Source organism: Oncorhynchus kisutch, linkage group LG21, assembly GCF_002021735.2.
Source record: "Oncorhynchus kisutch isolate 150728-3 linkage group LG21, Okis_V2, whole genome shotgun sequence".
NCBI lineage: Eukaryota > Metazoa > Chordata > Actinopteri > Salmoniformes > Salmonidae > Oncorhynchus > Oncorhynchus kisutch.
The window spans coordinates 13,367,583-13,393,277 of NC_034194.2; the positions used below are offsets into that span (position 1 = coordinate 13,367,583).

General features: G+C 40.7%; 2 protein-coding genes across 3 annotated transcripts in view; one reads left to right on the forward strand and one right to left on the reverse strand.

The window, feature by feature from the left end:
* LOC109866468 (ubiquitin-conjugating enzyme E2, J1) overlaps positions 1–8,987 on the reverse strand; it is a 33,916-nt gene extending 24,929 nt beyond the window's left edge. The window contains exon 1 of the mRNA XM_020455155.2: positions 8,636–8,987. Within this exon, the coding sequence (XP_020310744.1) occupies positions 8,636–8,666 (31 nt within the window). The 5' untranslated portion in view covers positions 8,667–8,987. The remainder of the gene's footprint in view (positions 1–8,635) is intronic.
* Positions 8,988–18,392: 9,405 nt separating this feature from the next.
* LOC109866498 (ankyrin repeat domain-containing protein 6) overlaps positions 18,393–25,695 on the forward strand; it is a 52,153-nt gene continuing 44,850 nt past the window's right edge. Inside the window, exon 1 of one of the 2 annotated variants that reach the window (XM_020455192.2) lies at positions 18,393–18,749. The gene's annotated coding sequence lies outside the window, so the exon portion shown is untranslated. The remainder of the gene's footprint in view (positions 18,750–25,695) is intronic. The other variant, XM_020455190.2, reaches the window with a different exon arrangement.

Sequence of the window (25,695 nt, forward strand, 5' to 3'; positions counted from 1 at the left end):
AAAATGACTGCTGTCTGAATACACACAAATCCAATTTGGTCACTTGCAACTTGGACATTCGATATTTAAAAACTGATTTGAAAAACAAAACTGATTTGAGCATTAAGGCCTGCAGTGTGAACACGGTTTTAGAGTTTTGCACAGCTGGATTGAACAATATTTGCACATTATTCATTAAAACAAATATTTAAACTCTGTCAAGTTGGTGGTTGATCATTACTAGACAGCCATTTTAAAGTCTTGCTATAGATTTTCAATACGATTTAAGTCAAAACTGTAACTAGGCCACTCAGGAACATTCCATGTTGTCTTGGTAAGCAACTTCTGTGTATATTTGGTCTTGTTTTTGAGGTTATTGTCCTGCTGAAAGGTGAATTTTTTTATTTAACCAGGTAGGCTAGTTGAAAACAAGTTCTCATTTGCAACTACGACCTGGCCAAGATAAAACATAGCAGTGTGAACAGACAACAACACAGAGTTATACATGGAGTAAACAATAAAGTCAATAACGTAGTAGAAAAAAATAATCTATATACATTGTGTATGGTATACAGAATGTCTCCCAGTGTCTGTTGGAAAGCAGACAACCAGGTTTCCTCTAGAATTTTGCATGTGCTTAGTTCTATTCCATTTAGTTTTATCCCCCTAAAAAAACTCCTTAGTCCTTGCCGATTACAAGCATACCCATAACATGATGCAGCCACTACCATGCTTGAAAATATGAAGAGTGGTACTCAGTGATGTGTGGTGTAGGATTTGTCCCAAACCTAACACTTTGTATTCAGGACATAAAGTTCATTTCTTTACCATTTAAAAAAAAAAGTTTTCCTTTAGTGCCTTATTGCAAACAGGATGGATGTTTTTGAAATATTTGTTTTATTCTGTACGACAATGTTGATCCATCCAGTGTTATCCTATCACAGCCATTAAACTCAAACTGTTTTAAAGTCACCTTTGGCCTCATGGTAAAATCCCTGAGCGGTTTCCTTCCTCTCTGCAACTAAGTTAGGAAGGACGCCTGTATCTTTGTAGTGACTGGGTGTCTTGATACACCATTCAAAGTGTAATTAATAACTTCACCATACTCAAAGGGATATTCAATGTATTTTTTTATACCAATAGATGCCCTTCTTTGCAAGGCATTGGTTGAATCTGTGCTGATGGATCTTACAGATAATTATAAGTGTGGGGTACAGAACTGTGGTAGTCATTCAAATATCATGTCCATGCATCTTATGTGACTGGTGAAGCAAATGTTTTACTCCTGAACTTATTTAGGCTTGCCATAACAAAAAGGGTTTGACTACTTATTGACTCAAGACATTATTCTATTTTGACATTATGGTTTAGTGTGTCTCGTAGGCCAGAGACACAAAATCTCAATTTAATTCATTTTAAATTCAGGCTGTTAACACAACAAAATGCAGAAAAAGGCCTGGGGTGTGAATACTTGCTGAAGGCACTGCACATTTTTCAACCATTTTCTATCCTAAATATTAGGAAAAAGCAAAGGCTTTGATTTCTGTTCAAAGATGGAAAGGGAGTCTAAGAAAACACCTAACCAGGAAAAAGTCTTAAGGTATTAGAAATACATCAATCTTGTGTAAGTTTAAGAAACTGTGCCTTGTAATTCCATTACCAAAACCTCACATCTCTCCCTCATGAGGGAGGATGATGAAAGTTCACCCAAAAAACAAGTAGGTAGACCTACATATTAGTGTTTCTACTGATATCTATTTGGCTTATGAATTATTAAGTGATTAAAACTCAAAAAGCTGACAGCCCTACTGTTTCTGCAGACATAGTCGAATCTTCATTTGCAACAGATATTTAAGAGTTTTTGGAAAAGATGGTCAACAAAGTGAGGGAGATTTGACCTAAATTCTGTTTCCAAAATGTGTTGTTTGGTCCAATGTTCAGTTTAAATTGTTAAGTGGTACATGTGCATAGAGTTCTATGGCTTGTTAAACTTTGGAATCAATTATTTTTGTTTGGCATACATTTTAATGTGAAAGAGCATCAATGCAATTCCGTTACCGTGATATTGCCCTGCTATTGTGATGAACATAAAATATAGCATAACACTTCATACCAAGATTGAACATTTAGCCTACTTTGTCATGAAGTTGCCATTGCCCATTTGTTACCTAGTAGGTACATAGGCTCTATGTATTTGAACTCTGAAACTGGGGAGTTTGATGCAGAGCCTTATTGTTCACGGGCTATATTACAACCTGAAGGGCCACTGAGCACTTCAAGAACCACCCATCATTAAGTCCAAATCATTCGGTTTGGGGAATAAACACAGGCCCCAACACTACTTTTTACATAACCTTACACTTATTATAATATAGTTTGTGAAAAATAAGGATATGCATCAATCTCCCCAGATTCAGAGTTAAAAGTTTACATATAGCCTATGTCCCTACTAAGTCCAATTCCTTTGGTTTGGGGAATAAACACTGGCTCCCTTTGAAAGCACTGCAGCAGGCTTCAAAAACACTTCTTTTGGTTATGGCGGGGGAAAGAAAAGCCTGAAGAAAATAAAAAGCATTGTTTTGTATGTGGGCGGTTGAATCGACATTGTCTTGGAGCAGTCTGGTATAGTCCGCACTCGTTGTGTTTCCCAGGGGACAGAAAGAGGAGATATGCTGTTTTCGGACATCCTCCGACAGCGATCATGCACCCTCGTGTAGGCTAAACAACTCAGCCATCCCTCATTAAAGCCACTATGGGGTGAGGGGCTTTTGCAGTGAGAGTCAGGCTATCGGTTAAGCATGATGTATCGTAATAATTCACTAGGTAGGACAAAGAACTAACAGGACCTTAGGAAATCCTTAAAAGGCTCAGTGGACTCAAACTGGATTATCCTGTGTTTTATTTAAAATTTCCATACTATGAGGTTGGAATAATACTGGGAAATTCTGATAATGCCCTTTTAGTGTAAGAATGCCTGAAATTTCAGCCTGCTTTGGTGGGATGGAGTTTTGGCCTTCCATGTTGACATCACCATGTGGTAAATTAGTTAATAGATCAATGAGAGAGTTCCAAACCTCTCTGACAATAATAGCTAATTTTCAGTTTTCCCCTCCCCACTCAGCCCACTCCCAAACAGCAAAATTCTTGCTTGAGAAATTGCCCATTGCTAAGGAGCTATTTGTTTATTTTTTTACCATTTGAATTTAAAACACAGTAAGGTACTTAATTGTAACTCAGAAATGATTTGATATTGAGATAAGGCTGCAAGAATCAAGCTTCAAAATCCTATATTAACCCGGATCTGGACAACAGTGACATCAAGCCTTGCACAAGTGCTCTTACTGAGGCTTCAGACTTTTAAATCAATACTGATACTCACATCTGATTACTGTTGTTACGATACCATCATTTTGACTTCAATACTGATACCAGGTTTAGTATCACGATACTCGATACCAAAACGATTAAAATAATTATACCACAGGGGGAAAAAAGGCATATTAGCCAAAGTCACAAAATGACACGATGTAGACAGATACACTCAGCTACTGCTCTGTTCAATTGTTGGGCATCTTTTGAGTTCAATATCATTATATCTGAAATTTGATGTCAACATTTCAGACAGCCATGTATGCATTAATGAATGAATTATACAATCATACAATTAATTAGACTTTGTTATGTAGTTAGATTGTTTTTACCAAAGGTCATCATTTATTTGAATGCTAAATCTCTATTGATAAACTATTGAGGTTGGTTTCGCTGATTTCATGGGGCTACAGATGACAACCTGTTTCCTTCCATTTGGGACTTATTTTTATTGTACTGCTTAACAACATTTGCCTAGAATAAGCAATCTCTTACTTTATGAAATTACATGCTGTCTTTAAGACCCAATAATGATGTCATGGATACATGCCCACACAGTCAGTTGAGTTAGGTGAGGGAGGGAGAGAGACATGTCACGGACAAAAGTATCTTTGGATGTGAGGGAGAGACGATTAAGTGAATCAATAAAGTTTTTGGGGACAAACAGCTTTAAAATCAGCATATCTTTACAAAGTATTTCGGTAGTGAATTGATGTTAGCTTCCTTCAGCTGTAGGCTAGCAAGGAATGTTAGCCTACAAAGCCGAAAGCTATGAGTATCTTATTGCATTGTAAAGTGTTCAAGCCTGTATGGGCATTGTTTTGCAAACAGTAATTAACAGTTTCAACAATTCAACATGCCTTGTCGCAATATTCAAGTGTGCTCATTTCTGTGCAGCATGAGTGGGGAGCTAACATGTTGCAGCCCAGACTCCCAGTGCTCTAGCAATGTATGAGTAAGTGGAGTAGGCGAGAGGCATGCACGGTGCGCTTGCGACAGACTTGATCGTTCCAATCAGTAGATGACGTGAGACATTTGACAGAAGTAGCGAAAATAACAAATTCTAGTACCAAACCACTTTTCATGTTCTAGTATATGTTGGTATACCATGCAACACTACTGCTGATACACATAAACCAGATGTGTTGCAGACAGACAGTGACGTTTCTTTCTTAACTGGATCAGTTGCTTGCTCTGCTGGATAAGTGGAACTCTCCCTTGTCTCCCTGTGGAAGCTTTGGACCCTGGGATTAAACACATCCCTCTGCAACTGGATCCTGAACTTCCTGACGGGCTGCCCCCAGGTGGTGAGGGTAGGCAACAACACATCTGCCACACTGATTCTCAACAGAGGGGCCCCTCAGGGGTTCGTGTTTAGTCCCCACCTGTACTCTCTGTTCATCCATGACTGTGTGGCCAAGCCCGACACCATCATTAAATTAGCAGATGACACAACGGTGGTAAGCTTGATCACCAACAACAATGAAACAGCCTACAGGGAGGAGGTCAGAGACCTGGAAGTGTGATACCAGGACAACAACCTCTCCCTCAGCATGATCAAGACAAAGGAGATGATAGTGGACTACAGGAAAGGGCCGAGCACGTCCCCATTCTCATCGACAGGGCTGTAGTGGAGCAGGTTGAGATCTTCAAGTTCCTTGGTGTCCACCAACAAACTATCATGGTCCAACACACCAAGACAGTCATGAAGAGGGTACGACAACACCTATTCCTCCTCAGGAGACTGAAAAGATTTGGCATGGGTCCTCAAAAAGTACTACAGTTGCACCATCGAGAGCATCCTGACCGGTTGCATCACCGCCTGGTATGGCAACTGCTCGGCCTCCGACCGCAAGGCTCTACAGAGGGTAGTGCGTACTGTCCAGTACATCACTGGGGCCAAGCTTCCTGTCATTCAAGACCTCTATATCAGGCTGTATCAGAGGAAGGCCCTAAAAATTGCCAAAGACTTCAGCCACCCAAGTCAGACTGTTCTCTCTGCTACGGCACGGCAAGCGGTACCGGAGCTCCAAGTCTAGGTCCAAAAGGCTTCTAAACAGCCATAAGACTGCTGAACAGCTAATCAAATGGCTACCCGCTCTATTTGCATTGACCTCCCTCCCCTCTTTTTTTCCCCCCGCTGCTGCTACTCGCTCTTTATTATCTATGCATAGTCACTTTACCCCTATACTACCTCAATTACCTCGACTAACCTGTACCCCCGCACATTGACCCGGTACCCCTGTATATAGCCTTGTTATTTGATTGTTTGCGCCTCTATTTTTTAGATTAGTAACATTTGTTTTTGAACTCTTATTTTTCTTAAAACTGCATTGTTGTTTAAGGGCTTGTAAGTAAGCATTTCACGGTAAGGTCTATAACTGTTGTATTCGGCGCATGTGACAAATAACATTCGATTTGAAGTTGTGCTGTGACTGTCCCTAAAGAGGAACAGACACGGTGGCAAGTTGCGACAGAGACCGTCTCTAGACTTGACAGTTCATGCAGCTTCAGTATCCTGATCATAGAGTTCCGATCATGGAATTCCGAAAGCGTCATGCATATCTACACCTACATTTAAAATGTGTCTACCGTATTCACAGTGTGCCTGGATTCTCTTTTCCTCTGCGATTTCAAAATTGCAGTATGCATTCTACAAACGGTGGAATAGGCTAAATATTATAACAACAAATAATGGCACCTGTAACCTCTGTAGCTAGCCAGCAAGCAACGCTAAAGGGATTGCAAAGGGTTTAACATAACTCTCGCCAAACATTTTTTTTCTCTAAATATTAGCTAGCTGACTAGCATTTATGAGGCCAGCAAACACGTTCCTCACATACTACGAACGTATTTCCTCCAATGTTTTAATGAAAAGATGCCTCTCGGTCCCAGAACACTAGTTTTCTGAGGAGACAGAGGAGAAATACACACACAATGCATCCCTGATCACCGCCTGAAGTGGTCAACCAGATGTGAACACAATCAGAGCAGTCTTTTCAATGCGATCTTCATATTCTGAGAGCAGAAGTCACATGTAAGTGTCAAGTGTAGGCAACCTGAAAGACGAGGAGGAACTCATTCAGGATCTTTGTCCTCAGTCGGGATTCACTGCCCTAGTACTTTGTTTGTGAAACCATAAAGCAAAGATTTGCTGATTTCAACGCTGATTGTCCACAAAAACATTAATTCACTTAAATCGCCTCTCCCTCACATCCAAAGATAGTTTCCCCTTTTGTCTGTCATGTCTCTCCCTAACTGAGCTCAACTGAATGAATGACATCATTACTTAGTCTTAAAATAAGAGATTGCTACTTCTATGCAAATGTTGTTGATTAGTACAATAAAATAAGTTTCAATTGGTGAGTACATCACTGGTGCCGAGCTCCCTGCCATCCAGGACCTCTATACCAGGTGGTGTCAGATAAAGGCCCAACGTTTCTTCAAAAAGACTCCAGCCACCCAAGCCATAGATTGTTCACTCTGCAACCGTGCGGCAAGTGGTACCAGTGCCCCAAGTCTGGAACCAACAAGACCCTAAACAGCTTCTACCCCCAAGCCATAAGACTGCTAAACAAGACTGCTCAACAGCTAATCAAATGGATACCCGGACTACCTGCAATTACCCTTTTCTAACTAACTCTCTTGCACAGACTCTGTGCACACACATTATGCACACACAAACCCCAACACACACACATAATATTGCTATAAAATCGTAACACAAAGAATCGCAATACATATCATATTGGCACCTAAATATCGTGATAATATCTGGCAATCCCTGGCAATTCCCAGCCCTAGTCAAAAGTAGTGCACTATATAGGGAACAGGGTGCCATTTGGGACATAAACCTCTAGGTTAGGAAAGGGGAGTGGTCAGTAGTAAACTCTGACAATTCCATCATTGCCCAGGTCTCTAAATCCTATTGTATTATTATGAATTTGGTTAAAAGTCATTATGTAACGGTGTCTCCCTGCTCACAGGACCCAACCTGTCTGAATCGTCCCCAGTTGCCTGCAAACACTAAAATGCGTTACGTAAGATTTTGTGTACAGGATTATAATCCTATCCCACAGGTCCACTGACTGACACCCTGCTCACCGCAGGAGTCAGGAGGCCCATGTGGCAGCAGAGGCTTTTCTTCTGTCACACCCACTCATTGTTATTATGAGACACAGCTAAAGAAGTGCTCCACATAGTATGCATCCCAAATGGAACCCTATTCCTTATATAGTGCACTACATGCATCCCAAATGGAACCCTATTCCTTATATAGTGCACTACTTTTGAACAGGACCCATAGTGTTCTGATCAAAAGTAGTGCACTATATAGGGAATAGGGTGCCATTTGGGACATAAACCTCCTCTAGGTTAGGAAGGGGGAGTGGTCAGTAGTAAACTCAGACAATTCCATCATTGCCCAGGTCTCTAAATCCTGGCACTGTGATGCTGTGCCTTAGACCACTGCGCCACTCGGGAGGCCCTCATTGTGGGTTTCTAATGACGTTTCTTAACAGAAGTCAGCTCTACAAGCTTTTGGGACACGTCTCAGAGACAATGTCACACTCACCTTACAACAATAAGCTATTGAAAAATGGAGACAGTGATACTCTAAGCATAGGTTCTCCATTTGCTTATCCACACAAAAAAAATGGGATACTGTAAATCCATCAACTACCAGAAAGTGGTGTAGCCATTTCCTTACTTTGACTTGACCACCTTTCAAAACTGGAAGCAAATCTTTATTTGATCCTCTCTCAACACCCTGACTCAACTATAGCCTCAGCCTTAATTTGACCCCCTCTCAAAATCCAAACACTAGCTAACCCAAGCTGTATTTGTAAACCCTTCCTTTAAGACCTTAAATGCAGCCCACACCGGGCTGTATCTATGCTCAAAGACTCCACTAAGTCTGATCAAATGAACAGCAACACGAAAATAGACAAAAGTATATCATGACTTCAATTATTCTATTAGTGTCCGTGAAGTTGAGGTTAGGCTACGTGTTAGCTACTAAGTGACAACGCCTGTAAAAGGCCATAACGTCTAGATTATTTCTTAATATTATGGCATTGTCATTTGTATTCAAATATCATTGGGCAAATAGTTTGCTAAACATACAGTCAAACAAGCTAGCTAACGCTAGATATTATCAATCAGCATTATGGTGGAGTCACTTCTTCATGATGGGAAACCCAAAGCGAATAAAGGCAAATCCGTTCTGCTAGGCTAAATAGCATTAGCGAGTTCGACACATTGTAGTCTGTGTAATTTACAAACTTACCTGGACTCTTGAGGTTATATTTGTTCTCCATTTTAACAAGTCAAATGGACTCAAAATGTAGGTCGCGTCTGTTTAGGAGAGACAGCTGACACACGCACATCCAGCTAACACTAGCCAATACTGACTTTTGATTCGTCCAAAACATGCGAGCAATGTATTCGGTAAAGCTCACCGAGTGCCAAAAGTCGTATGCAGTTTACCCTAAACAGCTGTCATATGCGTTAGTTAGCTAGAAAGGAAGTCCTGACGTGGCACAAGTTTGTTGTTCCACGAATTTGGTGAGCGACCTGTTCGAACAGAGAAGAATGTCAGTCGTGTGACGTCACATGAAAACGTAAACAGGAAGTAGTAGACCTGTAAAGGATTTGAACGACAACTTTATTAACACACTTTCTTTCTTTCCCTCTATTAAGATATACTGAACAAAAATATCAATGCAAAATGCAAGAATTTCAAATATTTTGCTGTTACAGTACATATAAGGAAATCAGTCAAATTCAAATAAATTCCTTAGGCCCTTATCTATGAATTTCACATGACTGGGCAGGGGTGTTGCCATGGGTGGGCATAGGCCCACCTACTTAGGAGCCAGGCACACTCACTGGGGACCCAGGCCCATCCGAATGAGTTTTTCCCCACAAAAGGGCTTCATTACAGACATCAATTATCTTCAGCACCTCCTCAATTATCTGGAAACAGCTCTGGGGGACATTCCTGCAGTCAGCATGCCAATTGCACGCTCCTTTAAAACTTGAGACATCTGTGGCATTGTGTTGCTTGACAAAACTGCACATTTTAAAGTGGCCTTTTATTGTCTCCAGCACAAGACGCACCTGTGTAATGATCATGCTGTTTAATCAACTTCTTGATATGACACAGCTGTCAGGTGGATGGTTATCTTGACAAAGGATACAATGCTTACTAACAGGGATGTAAACAAATTTGTGCACAACATTTGAGAGGCATAAGCTTTTTATGAATTTGGAATATTCCTGGGATCTTTTATTTCAGCTCATGAAACATTGGTCCAGCACTTTACATGTTGCGTTTATAGTTTTTGTACATTTTTTATATTTGCATGCATGCGAGATAGAGATAGAGAGAGGTGGAAACTGAGATGCACTTCCTAACCTGCAAAATGTATGACCATATTAGATAAATATTTCCCACAGATTATACCGAAAACAAATCCAATTTTGATTAACTCCCATATCTATTGGGTGAAATATCACAGTGTGCCATCACAGTAGCAAGATTTGTGACCTGTTGCCACAAGAAAAGGGCAACTGTAAGGGTCGATGCTGGAGACGAGAAGCAAGTACATGGAGTGAACATTTAATTAGCACAAACATGGAACAGGACAGCGTCTGGACATAAACACATAACAACATTAATGCAGACACAGGGAACAAACGGGGGAGCAGACAGTTATAGATGGGGCAATCAACGAAGGGAAGGAGTCCAGGTGAGTCCAATGACTGCTGCTGCGCATAATGATGGTGACAGGTATGCATAAAATGAAGGGCAGCCTAGTGCCCTCGAGCTCCAGAGGGAGAGCGGGAGCAGGCGTGACAGCAACCAGTGATGAATAAACACCATTGTAAATACAACCCATATTTGTTTATTTATTTTCCCTTTTGTACTTTGACTATTTGCACATCGTTATAACTCTATTCCTATGAGTGTAATGTTTACTGTTCATTTTTGACTGTTTATTTAACTTTTGTTTATTATCTATTTCACTTGCTTTGGCAATGTAAACATATGTTTCCCATGCCAATAAAGCCATTTGAATTGAAATTGATACAACATTGTGATTATGTTCAACATCTATTCAACAAAACTGTACTCAAAATTTACTGAGAGCATATTCTATCATTTGAGCCAAAGCAGGATATTAGCAATTTATTCAGAAACACTTTTAATGGGATTGCAGTGCCCCTTCATAGCTCCATGGTGAAATAGGATTAAAGGGAGGGCTGTGCAGCTGTGGTTAATGTCATCTCTACAGTACCCCAGGGCCCTTCCCTTCTACCTCTTTGCCCTCCAGTCGACTCTGTCTCTGGACTGCCAGCCAGATGTCCCCCACATCAGCCTGCCAATTTGCATCAAGAGAAAAACGAGTGCACAGGATTATGTGTTTTTTAATCTTCATTTGATTAAATCCCCCTCAAATGATTCCCCAAAAAATACATGACATAATTTTTTGATATCACACTCAAAATCAATGAGTGCCCAGCAGGAAATGACTAGCTATGTGTGCATTAGTAATGTGGCCGGCCATTCCATAACTGACTCCCATTTTATAACATCATCATAAAAGAGAGCACATAATCAGGGTTGGATATTGACACCCGCCACCCTCCAAATGTGGGTAGATTTTGTAATTGGCGGCTAAATAAGAATGTCTATTTTACGAGCCACGTTGGCGGGTGGTCACACAAAGCATCTGGGAACAGTAAAAAAAAATATGAAAACCCACATGTAGAAGTTGGTTGAATTGACAAGAAAGGCTACTGAGGTGTGACATTGTTCTAGTGTTTCTTTGCCAGTTACATCGTTTTGTTCACCCGCTAGATTGTTTTCAATTTTAGTTTGAGTTTATTGCAACTGCCTGCTGCTAGGAAGACATTGCAGTCAGAGATTGTTTTCATCGGACAATGGAGTGACCAAGTTACCATGGTAACGGCCCATCCCTTAAAGGGGTAGCTGAAAATGTTTAGGTGTATTTGAATACGCAAACATACTTCATGAGTATATACTATAAATTCATTTTTGTACACTGTAAATGAACGGTATCCTTTCAGTTGAGTGTACAAGTGCTTCCTCCTGTCTACCGGAAGTTGATGCTGTTGCTATGCAACTTCTTGTTAGCTAGCTAGACATCTTACGACTTCATTAACAATGTCCACTGGGAACGCACAACTATACCACGTAGCTAAGCTAAGAATGACATGAATAATCAAGTTAATAAATGTTGGGTAGTTAGATAGCATAGAGTTAATATACTGGCATATTAGTAGCCAAGCAACTTTAGGTAGCTTGCTAACATACTGGTTCATACACGCAATTGCTGTAATGATATGCTATGCGGTTCATAAGGATAGCGTAGCTATCAAATTGTCAGCCAACATAACGTGTAATGTAACTTATTTGAAAAAAACATTACTTTATTACATTGCTAAACATTTTCTTAACATTTGTCATAATTAGTTAAAGCAATGAATTTGTATCAACTCTTGTCGGATTTCAGCTGCATATTTTCCACCATTTTCTTCAAATCTGAAAACGGTGTGAAGCCACGAAGAATTGCATTATGGGCCCTAAAAGCACAGAAATAGTGTCCACTGCTTGTAGACTTTGTATTTTGGGGAATGTAGTATGACATCTGGGATTTCTTTTAACACTAACTATATACATACTATGACCAATAAGCATACTACATACTCCATTTACGTCACACATAGTAAGGTTGATGTGGTTAGTATGAGTATTCGATTAAAAAACATGAGCTGGCGCACACCCAGAAAAAGGAGTATGTGTGGAGGTGCTGCACACTCCATATACACACTCCATATCTAAACTCCCAGAAATTTAACCAACATTTCGGCATCACTGTAAAACTGATATTTGAAAATAAAAGAAACCTTAACCTGACAACAAATGAGATATTGGCAAAACAAACTAACAGCTCGGCACAGTGGTGCCGAAACGTTGGTAAATACCCATTACATTTCTGGGAGTTCATACATTGAGTGTGCGACTTTCTTTATTTTCATAGTTTATAGTTTATTCGCCGTTAGTCAGCACCTCCACACACTTATTTTTCTGGGTGTGCGTCAGCTCATGTTTTTTAATGTAGATTGAAAAGTTAAAAAAATCTCATTTACTTATAAATAAATAAACCATATGGAATTGTCTGGGCAGGATCAGGCAGTGTTCTTTCAGGTGGAGGATTTGATCAAAAGGCTGGAACATATGACTTTATTGGAGCAGCCCTTGTAGAAAAAGTGAAGAGAACTCAGATGCTTCTCTCAGATGCTTCTCTGAGAGATATATATATCACAAACAAACACCATGGGCACAGTGTTTTCCTAATGGTATCTTTCCAGATCAACTGGCAAAGTACTATGAAGGGGGTGGTGCTTGACTGACTTGTGTTTCCATATGAATTCCCACTGCAGGTGTTGTTATTCTGCTTCAATGCTTGTGTTCCCATACATTCTGTCCTTCAGATCAATATTATTTGTCCTGTATGGGCACAAAGGGCATTATGACACAGCACAGAGCCTTTCTCCTCTAAGAGCTGGTTTGCCCTTGTCCTGCCCAGGGCCAAGTCTTCATTGACAAGAGTTCTTATCCCAAGGGACTTCCTGGTCAGATGAAGGTTAAATATATAAATAATACATTGAACAAAAATATAAACGCAACATGAAAAAGTGTGTGTAAAGTGTGTGTCGCATGTTTCATGAGCTGAAATAAAAGATCCCAGAAATGTTCCATGTGCACAAAAAGCTTATTTCTCTCACATTTTATGAACAAATTTGTTTACATCCCTGTTAGTGAGCATTTCTCCTTTGACAAGATAATCTATCCATCTGACTGGTGTGGCATATCAAGAAGCTGATTAAACAGCATGATCATTACACAGATGCAGCTTGTGCTGGGGACAACAAAAGGCCACTCTAAAATGTGCGGTTTTGTCATACAATACAATGCCACAGATGTCTCAAGTTTTGAGGGAGCATACAATTGGCATGCTGAGTGCAGGAATGTCCACCCGAGCTGTTGCCAGAGAATGGAATGTTCATTTCTCTAACATAAGCCGCCTCCAATGTCATTTTAGAGAATTTGGCAGTACATCTAACCGGCCTCACAACCGCAGACCACGTGTATGGCGTTGTGTGGGTGAGCGCTTCGCTGATGTCAACGTTGTGAACACAGTGCCCCATGGTGGTGGGGTTATGGTATGGGCAGGCATAAGATACGGACAACACAATTGCATTTTATCAATGCAATTTGAATGCACAGATATACCGTGACGAGATCCTCAGGCCCACTGTCGTGCCATTCATCCGCTGCCATCACCTCATGTTTCAGCTTGATAATGCACGGCCCCATATCGCAAGGATCTGTACACAATTCCTGGAAGCTGAAATATCCCAGTTCTTCCATGGCCTGCATACTCACCAGACATGTCACCCGTTGAGCATGTTTGCTGATGCTCTGGATTGACGTGTACGACAGCATGTTCCAGTTCCCGCAAATATCCATCAACTTTGCACAGCCATTGAAGAAGAGTGGGACAACATTCCACAGGCCAGAATCAACAGCCTGATCAACTCTATGCGAAGGTGATGTGTCGCGCTGCATGATGCAAATGGTGGTCACACCAGATACTGACTGGCTTTCTGATCCACGCCCCTACCTTTTTTTAAATGGTATATGTGACCAACAGATGCATATCTGCATTCCCAGTAATGTGAAATCCATAGATTAGGGCCTAATGATTTTTTTTTTTAATAACTGGTTTCCTTGTATGAACTGTAACTCAATAAAATATAGAGAAATTGGTGCATGTTGCGTTTATATTTTTGTTCAATATACCTTGCTGCCATGCTGTTTCTTTGTATTCTGCTGACACTTGCTGGTCAATGTATGAATAGTGTTGCCCTAGATCTAGTCTTTAAGGGAAACCTATAAAACTATATGCACTTTGCAAAGTCAGTGTTTGTTACACTCCAAATTGCTGTGAGTGTTCAAGAGTGAGACGAATGGGGCATTCTCAAAAGTAATAGGGATTCTGTGTGAAATGTCAATATACATTTTTAAAGCAGAACTATGTCACCTAACATCAGACACCCGTCAGTCCTAGAACATAGGCAGTGCAGGATATTCCAATGTGCAGAATCCATTTGAGGAAATCCTCAGTCTTCAACGTTTGCCGCTTCACTTCTCACCTGAACAGATGTGCTTCCAGGTTCTTCCACATAGGTGCAGATTTTTTTTTATTTAACTTGGCAAGTTAGTTAAGATCAAATTCTTTTTTTTAAATGATGGCCTACAGGGAACAGTGTTCAGGGGCAGAATGACAGATTTGTACCTTGTGTAGTTTGGGGAGTCAATCCAGCAACCTCTCGGATACTGGCCCAACACTCTAACCACTAGGCTACCTGCCAGATGAAGGAAAGGACACAAGCAGAGGAAGCTCCTTTGGCATCAGACTAATTGGCATCACCTAGACTTTACTATACTGCTCTCCTAAAATCCTGTTACCACAAGAAAGAATAAAAACGCATATAGTGTACTTGCCCACAGTTTTAAGGAGACTCACCCCAGTCACCACCAGATAGCGCTTGAGAGCGGTGATATATCTGAACTCCATTAAATAATGTTGAGCTGAACTTTCTCTAATAATTCCTTGTGAATAGGTTTGCTAGGCTGCGTTGTCTGTCAGATGCACACACCCGAAATAATTTCACATCAATTATGTAGGCAAGGTACGTTTTTCTTCTCTAAAAAGTTTTGAATAACCATGAGTAGCAAGTGTTCATCCACCTTGTTGTTGAGGGGACGTCACAATCCAGTAAAAACAGTAGCTAAGAGCGTCATATGTTCATGTGAATGTTCTGTGTTTACAGTACGTCGACATTTCTTTACTTGTTGCTTAGCCAGTACAAAGTAAACAATGTAAGAATTTGAAATTACATAGCAGTATTCGTGAAAATTGTTGTTACAATGTTTTAAAAGATCTCCACACGCCATGCTGTTCATGCTAGCCCACATGAGAGGTTTTCACTGTAGTGTTTTTGCAGACTTTACTATAGTTTTCACCATTACAAAAAAAAAATGACGTTTTGAAACCGCAGGAAAGTGCAGTTACTGCAGTGGACTGTTATTTTGGACGCGGTATTTGCAGCATACTGCAGTTATACTGCATTAAGCAAATAAGGCCCAAGGGGGTGTGGTATATGGCCAATATACCAAGTCTAAGGGCTGTTCTTATGCCCTACGCAACACGGAGCGCGTGGATACATCCCTTAGCTGTGGTATATTGGCCATATATCTCAAAACCCCGAGGTACCTTAATGCTATTAGAAACTGGCTACAAATATAATTAGAACAGTAAAAATACATGTTTTGTCATATACGTGGTATACTGTCTCAAATACCACGGATTTCAGCCAATCAGCATTCAGGGCTCGTACCCGTTTATACCTACAGTTATACTACAGTGTACTGCAGCTGTACTGTGCTCTGACTGCAATCTTTTTTCGTAAGGGCATTGTAGTGTTTTTGCAGAATAAACACTACAGTGAAATCTGTGGTATTTGTTGTAGTGTTTTGGACATGACTATTATACTGTAGTATTTACAGTTTACAATAGTGTAAATACTGTAGTAAAAAACTACTGTTGTATATACTATAGTAATTATTGTAGCCAAATACCTCAAACCCCTGAGGTAACTTATTGCTATTATAAACTGTTTTCCAATGTAATTAGTGTAGTAAAAATAAATGTTAAATAAATCTGCTTCTACCATGACATAGACTGACATAGACTGACCAGGGGAAAGCTATGATCCCTTATTGATGTCACTTGTTAAATCCACTTCAATTGGTGTAGATGAAGGGGAGGAGACAGGTTAAAGAAGGATTTTTAAACCTTGAGAAAATTGAGACATGGATTATGTATGTGTGCTATTCAGAGGGTGAATATTCAAGACAAAAGTGCCTTTGAACAGGGTGTTGTAGTAGGTGCCAGCAGCATTGCAGTGTGTCAAGAACTGCAAGGCTGCTGGGTTTTTCACATTCAACAGTTTCCCTGTGTGTATCAAGAATGGTCCACCACCCAAAGGACATCCAGCCAACTTTTATTGATTTTACCTTTATTTAACTAGGCAAGTCAGTTAAGAACAAATTCTTATTTCCAATGATAGCCTAGTGGTTGTTCAGGGGCAGAACAGCACCTTGTCAGCTCAGGGATTTGATCTTGCAACCTTTTGGTTACTAGTCCAACACTCTAACCACTAGGCTACTCTGCCACCCCTCACAAATGTGGGAATCATTGGAGTCAACATGGGCCACCATCCCTGTGGAAGGCTTTCGACACCATGAAGAGTCCATGCCCTGGCAAACTGAGGCAGTTTTGAGGGCAAAGGGGGGTGCAACTCAATATTAGGAAGGTGTTCCTAATGTTTTGTACACTCAGTGTCTGTTACCTGGGTGATTAAATAATATAATAGAAAAGTACTTCACTGTACGACTCTATTTGTACCTGTTAGGGTGCTCATGCTTCTTAACTACTATCTGCACACATGAAGGTAATACAAAAAGTATATATATATATATATATATATATATATATATATATATATATATATATATATATATATATAAAATAACAATAAAAGACAGAATATGTTTTTCACACCTAAGCTATAACCCTGCCTAATGTGGTCAAACAAAGCCGCTGTGCTACCGTTAGCCTCAGCTACAGGTCAACCCAACACAAGAATCTCTCACGGCTCCCATGGATGAGAGCTGCTGGTAGGTCAGGTTACAACCATCTCCACATCTCCAGGGCGTAGAGCAGGAATCACAAAGGGCTCGCTCTACCACAGGCAGAGATATCTGTGCACACTCACGCTCTTATTAACAGTGGCACTTGAATAACCTCCCAAGCTTGGCTCACATCGTCTAGGTGAAAGGATATGACGGAGGCTAGCCCTTAAGAAGCTGCCATCATGGGGACAGGCTGCCACTCTCCATGATGTGGTTTCTGTGTATTAAACTGTATCCCTTCACTAAGGGTAGGACACCCAAACTTTTCTTTTATTTCACACCTTTTCTTCTGGAATGTGAGGAGATAGCAAGATACCCACCTCTCAAAAAAGTTGAATTTGTGATTGCCACACTCTCTCACAGAAGCTGTTTCTCAGTTGATCAATTTCCAGTAATTGGCTCAAGACATTTCCCAAAAAAATATTCCACCTTGACATTATGCGCTATTGTGTGTATGCCAGTGACACAAAATCTCAATATAATACATCTTAAATTCAGTCTGTAACAGAACAAAATGTGGACTAAGTCAAGGGGTGTGAATGCTTTCTGAACATGTGTAAAGTGGGCCTTCGTCACTGGTATTCACGTGAGAATGTGGATGTGAACCCAGGGCTTTTGCTTGTCAAAACACTGCCTTCGTGCGCTCAGACAGTCTTCAGTTTTATTAATATGGGAGTAATGATTAATAAATGATGAAAACACAACAACTTAATGGCATTTAATGGTTTATTTTGGACCCTTAAAATAAAGGGTTACCAATATAATGAATATGCAATATGAAAAGGGACTCCCATTTACAGATTTTGGAAACTCCAGAAAAAGGGAGCCAATTCTGCTCTAGGCAGGACTCGAAACACCATAAGTATTTTCAACCCTTTCCGTGTTCGTGCTATCCATCTCTGGCAAGGTGTTGCACAATTCTTCATTATGTTGCGTTACAACACACCATGTCAATATGATGTATCAGAACACCTCAGGATGAATGGATGAAAAACAAATGTTGGTCATTGCTGGTTAATGATAAACTAGTCTACTCAGTAAGATGCATTTCATAGCATGACATGAGTAGCCTGTTGAGGATAGCACAGAAATAACCGGAATTGCCTTTCACCCTGGTTCTAGTAGGAAATAAAGTGACAGGCCAGTGAGAGGGTTGCTGTCCCATAGGGTGACGCCGGGTGCAGAACCGATGGACTGCTTCTCTTCCCAAATAGTGGGATTTTATCAGCGCTCCTTCATTTCACCTCATTAAAAGAGGCTGTCACAAGATCTATTGATATGCAAATTGGACAGAGCGGGTGGTAGTGTGAGGACAAACTCGGATTGAGTTTACTTGGGAGTTGGGTCTCAGTGCGTGTAGCTCCCGCCCCTTCTGTTTTTACTTTCTGCCTGGATAAACTACGGAGCCATCGACAGTCCCCTCAAGCTTCTTGTTGTCTTTCAATGTAAATAGCCCGCACCGCTTCTCGTGCTTCGAATCGGGTTTATCTTCCAAGGATTTGTAATCGGACGGAGAGTTCGTCTGGCGAATTACGCGCGGAACATTTTGGTATGAGCTCAATATCTGATACTTTTTGCTATGATGTATTTTTTTCCCCGAGCAGATCAAATAATTTCATGGGTTCCTTTATTTAATTATGTTAAAATCTGGGACTATGTGTAGCCTATGCTACGTTGGTCAAATTACATTTCTTGGCCATTTGGATTATTGATCATTTGAGACCAAAATTGATGCCTTTTGAACAGTTTTATGTTTAGCGGGACATCCCTGGTCCCAGATAGGTAGTCGAATTCCACGTGCCGAAGGGGTACCAACGACAACGCCATATACTGTATATCTAGGCCTATATGAATAAAATAATGTATTATCTATTTCAGTATATGTCCTTGCCTATCAGGGTGAAGGAGAGGGAGAAAGTTTTAAATTGAGGGGAAAGTTGAAAAAAAACTGGCATATCAGAGAGATATACACAGGCAGCCACATTTGGCTTCTCAGTGGACTGTAAGCAGAGCTTGTAAGTAAGGGCCTTATTATTGTCAGAGTCAATTACAGGTCGAGGGTAATTACCGTGTTAAGAGGAAATCATTAGCAGAAATCCCCTAGGCTGTACAAACCCCCATTTAATAGAAAGAAAGCTTATATAAATGTAAAGAAATGACTGTTTTCTTGGATAGCTTTAGATTGTTAAGTAAACCATTCTGAAGCAGAAAATACATTCACTGTTTTTCATATGCAGAATAGTTAAGTTTATTGCCTTTCATCATGAGAAAGACACTCCAAGGTGGTGCATTTATGTAAATAGGTGCATGATTGAGCGTCAACCACACTCCAAGGGCTAACTGTCTGTTTCAAGTAGATTTGATCTGTGTTTTTTGAACTACAAACTAATTTCTTTCCCCTCATTACACTGGCTTCCTCCAGCTAGATTGTTTTATGTGTTTTTATGGATGGTAAGAAAAAAGGACATGAGAAGTCAAATGCTGTAATTTTCTGTTAAACATACTGTTGGGGAAGGGAACTCTGAGACAGTCTCTGAAGCATTCCTTGGGTACCTGAGTGGTTCAACAGTCTAAGGCACTGCATCTAAGTGCTTGAGGCGTCACTAGACACCCTGGTTCAAATCCAGGCTGTATCACAACCAGCCGTGATTGGGAGTCCCATAGGGCGGTGCCCAATGTCGTCTGGGTTTGTCCGGTGTAGGCCGTCATTGTAAATGAGAATTTTTCTTAAATGAGTTGCCTAGTTAAATAAAGGTAATAAAAATGGAGCTGCTAAACACCTTAGTGATGACAGATTTGGTAGACATTTCTGAGTCACAGCTCTGTCATAAGAGGATAAAGGTGTCCGCATGCTTCCCAACCGGAAACGTTTGTGCGTATATTATGAAGACGTTTTTTTTCTCGTTTTTGGCTGTTCGGGCAAGGCGAAGTTCGGAGCCGAAGTCTACGCCCCTTCGTCGGTGATTGGTCAACAGTCGGGATTCTTCCATAGTCTTTGTTGTCTTTCAACGAGAGAGACAACTCATTTTCATGCACATTTTTTTCATTGAGAAATACAGCACCAAACATACTGAGTTAGAGTTTTTTTTACATGGACAGTGCACCGTTTGAGGAAAAGTGACGGTTTTAGCCAGCCGGCTCATTTTCAACCGCAGTCCCTGGGCGGGTCATTGAAAACAATTGCATTAACAATACAGACAAACAATGAGCCGTGAGCACATGCAGGTGCAACATAGGACAAGCAGCACGTAGCACACAGTCAGAGAAATGGCACAAAATGCAAAAAAACTAAATATATAAAAGCTGCAAAGTGGTTCCACACCTCACAAGCTACAGATAACATGGAAAGCGGCAATACACAGCTAGGAATTATGTTCACAAGTCCAATTGACCTTTAGCCATGTCTTTATGTTTTTTTTTTGTGAAGGTTCGACAGTTGCGTGTGTCTAATGGCAGTGTGTTCCAGACATGGGAAGCTCTCACAGAGAAAGCAGATTGACTAAAGGTGCTTTTCTGTAAGGGAACTATAGTCACCTCTCATGGCAGACCTTGTGGATCTGTTGCCATGGGTTTGGGTTTTCTGTTTGACTAAAGTACTAAGTGGAGGGGAAGCCAGACCATTTAGGAGGTTTTTCCCCAACTCAGCTCATGCCCACTGAGGATCTAACAGTGATGATGGCTATTGGGCTTTCTATCAAGCACTGAGAGCCTGTTTGTATACAGACTGAATGGGTTTTAATGTTGAACAACAAGCTTGGGCCCAACTAGTTAAGCAGTATGTTAAGTAGGGGAGTATCATAGCATTGAAGTACAGTTTTGCTACCTCTGTAGTCAAACAATTTCATATGAATTGGAAATTAGATAGGTTGAATTTGGTTATTTGAGTTACCTTTTTAACCTGCTTTTTAAAAGAGAGATTGGAATCAAGTATTATGCCAAGGTACAGTACTTAAAATTGTATATCACCTAGAGCTTCTCCCCTGACACATAGACAGACATCTGGCTCAGAAGCATCAGTTTCCCTCTTTGTGAAGAAAATGCAGACTGTTTTTTCCCATTGAGATGCAAACATGAGTCACTGAGCCACTTTGGAAGATGACCATTACAGTGGTGAGTTCTTGTGCAGCTTGTTGTTTGCATGCACATATATCACTATCATCTGCATACATTTGAACTTCAGACCCAGTACAGACAGAAGGCAGATCATTAAATGTATAGGCTGAACAGGAGGGGCCCCAGTATTGACCCATATGGCACGCCCACATCATAGCTGAGGGTGGGAGACAGCTCATTGCTCACTCTGACACACTGGGTTCTGCCTTCAAGGTATGATTTCATCCATTTTCTTTTTCTTTTTTCATTTTACCTTTATTTAACCAGGCAAGTCAGTTAAGAACACATTCTTATTTTCAATGACGGCCTGGGAACAGTGGGTTAACTGCCTGTTCAGGGGCAGAACGACAGATTTGTACCTTGTCAGCTCGGGGGTTTGAACTCGCAACCTTCCGGTTAAAAGTCTAACGCTCTAACCACTAGGCTACGCTGCCGCATCCATCTCAAGGCACCGGGGGAAATGTTGAAGTTGGACAGTTTTGTGATGAGAATGTCGTGGAAATTCATACACAGGGATACAAAGTCAATCTTAAATGAATAATTGTTTATTGTCAGCTCTGGAGAGGTTCCAACCAACTCAATGCACCATATTACACATATCAATCAGGAGCTCTACCTGGGCAGACCCAGAAGTTGTCTTATATACGACTATTCACAGACAAGTTATATGTGCATGATGTAGCATAATTAATTAATCATGACTGTTTTGTTTCATTCATGTGACCGACCAATACTGGTTCATAACATGTGACAGACCAACAACTCGCGAGGCTTCTTTCTCTCTAAACTGAGTCCTTGAAACGGAGATATCTTTCATTCCTTCTCAAAACACGGTCTGGGCGTACTGCCAAATTGCAGCTACTGATAGTGAGGATTTGTACAGTCAGCCACTTGCATGAACACAGAAATTGGTTATTAGAACAGCACATGAATAGAAGGACAGAAATTAGTTCTAAGAAAAGCACAAACATTCAAATTCCCATTACAAGAACCTCATGGTTAACAGTATCAAAAGCTTTCCTTAGGTCTAGAAATACAGCCACAACAACACCCCCTTTGCCCATATTGGACTTCAAATTTTCCAGAATAAAGCAGTTGGCCATTTCTGTGGAGTGTTTTGCTCTGAAGTCAAACTGCATGAAGTGTAATATGAAGAGATTGTTGTTGAGGTGGGCAATCAGTTGCTCTGCTACACTTTTCAGCAACCTTCGACACCACATGTAGTATACTAATGGGCCTGTAGTTACTCATGTCCACAGGGTCACCTGATTTAAAGATGGCCGTTACTATGGCCAACTTCCAGACCCTTGGAACCCCCCCCCCCCGACCAATAGATGTGTTGGTGACCTTAGTAATGGTGCCAATGAGTGACTCTTTGTAGTTTTTAAGAAAGGTAGAGTCCAGCCCAAATACATCTTTGGCTTTAGAGTTCTTTAGTGAGCTAATCACCTTGTTCACCTCTGACTCAGAAACCTCCCTTATGATGAAGACAGGTTGAGTGTCATTCACTGGCACTGAGCCCAAGAAACCAGTGGAGGGGCTCTGTGTCAGTACCTTGACAGTCAACAAAGTAGGAATTGAAGGCTGTTGCCATTTCGACTGCATCCTGTCATTCACATCGATTTCTAGTCTTTTTGCAGTTTTACTATGGTCTTTCCCTGTTAACTTTTTTAGATTCTCCCAGATACATTTACACTTTCCCTCTATTTTGGACTTTAGAGTTGATTTTAGAGCATGATCTCTTTCTTTCATCAGTTTCCAGATTTCTCCATTTAGCCAAGGAAGAGTGCTCTTTTGGCCAGGTTTGGATTAGATCTTCTTTAGGAAGCCATTTATTGTAGTTTGGATTGTGGACAGAAACCTGACTGACTATCAGCTTCCACATAATTTGTATAGGACAAGAGATATTAATTCCCTTAATTATGTTTTCAAAATTATTTAATTCACTCTTAGGTATTCTCAGCGGATCAGGCTTTCTAACAGTAGAGAGGTTAAACCTGTACTTAGAAAGCTTTCTGGCTATGAGTGTCAGGTTATGATCAGACAGCCCAGTTACTATATTGAATGATTTAGTCACTCTTTCTGGTTTATTACTGAACACCAGACGTGTTTTAGTCACCCTGGTTGGCCCTTTAACTAGCTGTGTGCGTTCAAAGGTATTAGTGATCCGTTTGAGGGATTTCCTACAAAGACTTGTCTTCATAATGAATGTTAAAATCTCACACTAAGATTACCTCTTTGCCAAAATCACATTCCCTAAGCATGTTATTAAACTGATAACAAAACACACTTTTGGTGGAAGGTGTTGTGTACATTCCAATAAGGGTAGAAGACATTTGGGGACAGTGTAACGTTTAGGCCAATACATAATAGTTCATTATCACGTTATCAATTTGTTTACAATGGAAATGTTCTTTAATATAAATCAGAGCCCCTCTTCCTTCAATCCTGTCTCTCCTGATAACATTGTAGACAGGCACAATCAAAGCAGAAGATGGAGCCATGTCTCTGAAAGGCAGTGGAAGTCGGTGAGAAGATGTTGTAATTTGATCACTTTTTGGAATGACATTGCAAATTTTCAAGTGCCCCCCCTAGTAGCCGCTTGAAATTAGCTTGCGGGTCCCAGATGACTCAAGCAGGATTTACACATTGAAAAAAAGGAAAATTCTGTGTTTTCTGATGGCTGGGTTTAGGCCGTTTTGATTAGGGGCGGTTCGGTAGTACAATTAACTATCCCTTGCGCTTGCACTGGAGGCGGGGAACTATTTAAAACAACTTGCGTGCCAGAAGCAGAGTCGGGGACAGGGCTGTGGCGGTGACCAAATTGTCAGCTGGTAATTGTCAAGCAAATAACTGTTGGTCTCACGGTAATTGACTGTTAATTAACAAACATATTTAGCTCTCCTGGCTTCCACACACCTTTGGAACATCTACATTTGAAAAAGTCTAATAAATCCATGTAATATAGCCTACACCTTCACAATAAACACATTATTTTGGACAGGTCTAAAGAAGCATGATATGAAGAACATCTATTGTCCTTATGTTAGATCCTGATCTGGTTATGCCAAATGGCTGTGGGCTACACTAGTTCATTTAGCAGACAAGCGTTTTAGAATTCTTAGCATTATTTTATAGTATGAAGAAAACAATTGAACAAAGCTGAATGAAATATAAATATTTCCTCCAAATGATTAGAGGAAGTGTGCACATTCTGTGTTCTGTGTTGAGAAGTTAAAGAAATAGGTACTCCTATACTAACCCGGACGACGCTAGGCCAATTGTGCATCGCCCCATGGACCTCCCGGTCACAGCCGGTTACGACAGAGGCTGGGCGCGAACCCAGAGTCTCTGGTGGCACAGCTGGCGCTGCGCCACCTGGGAGGCCTCTCTGCTCAGTTTTTTTGCACAGGTTGTACACTCTTCATTAGTTTCTCATTCATAATTTGACAAGCACTTGATAATGCCTTTGTGGCCGTAATGCACCCAATAAAATACATACCTTTTGCGGCCAGTGGCTGTTGGCTGTTGTGCGCATAAGCACCCCTCACTCACATGGCTCTCCATCACTTGATTGGGTCTTTCTCACAGGCTACAAGTGAAGACAGACACATCGGGGATGCAACTGTGCGCGTTCTTATCCAATTTGGAGGTGCATATTGAAGATATTGGAAGAACTGTCCACATTTACTTTTCGTCAGCAAACAAGATGAGTAGGCCTAACAAACAGCAAAAGCACTAGCCTATGTCAATCTACTATCACCCATAGTACAAAAGTCAACCTATTCTATGCGATAAATAAATATTCCAAACATAGTCTGTCAGTTGTGGGATGCAATAGATCCCAAATTAATACAACCACTAGCATTAAAAAAAACTTTAAACAATGTGGCTGACGTAACAGAACATTTACCTTAAAATGTTGATAGACTATTAGTGTTACGCTCGTCGTTTGAATGAGGAGACCAAGGTGCAGCGTGGTAGGCGAACATCTTACTTTTATTTAAATGAACAATGAAAAACAACAAAATACCAAAATGAATGTAAAGTTCTGCAGGCTACACAGCAACTATACAAAATCAAGATCCCACCAACTAAGGTGGGAAAAGGCTGCCTAAGTATGACCCCGAATCAGAGACAACTGCCTCTGATTGGGAACCATACCAGGCCAAACAAAGAAATAGGAAAACTAGATTGCCCACCCTAGTCACACCCTAGGTCACACCCTGACCTAACCAAAATAGAGTACAGCAATGCGCACATGGCAGTAGGTTATAAGCACGAATGTTCCATGAGCGGGAAAACACCATTATCAAAATTGAGAAAAATTTTATGGTGAAAATGATCTTCCCCAAACTTGAAACTCAATCTCTGCTTATGTA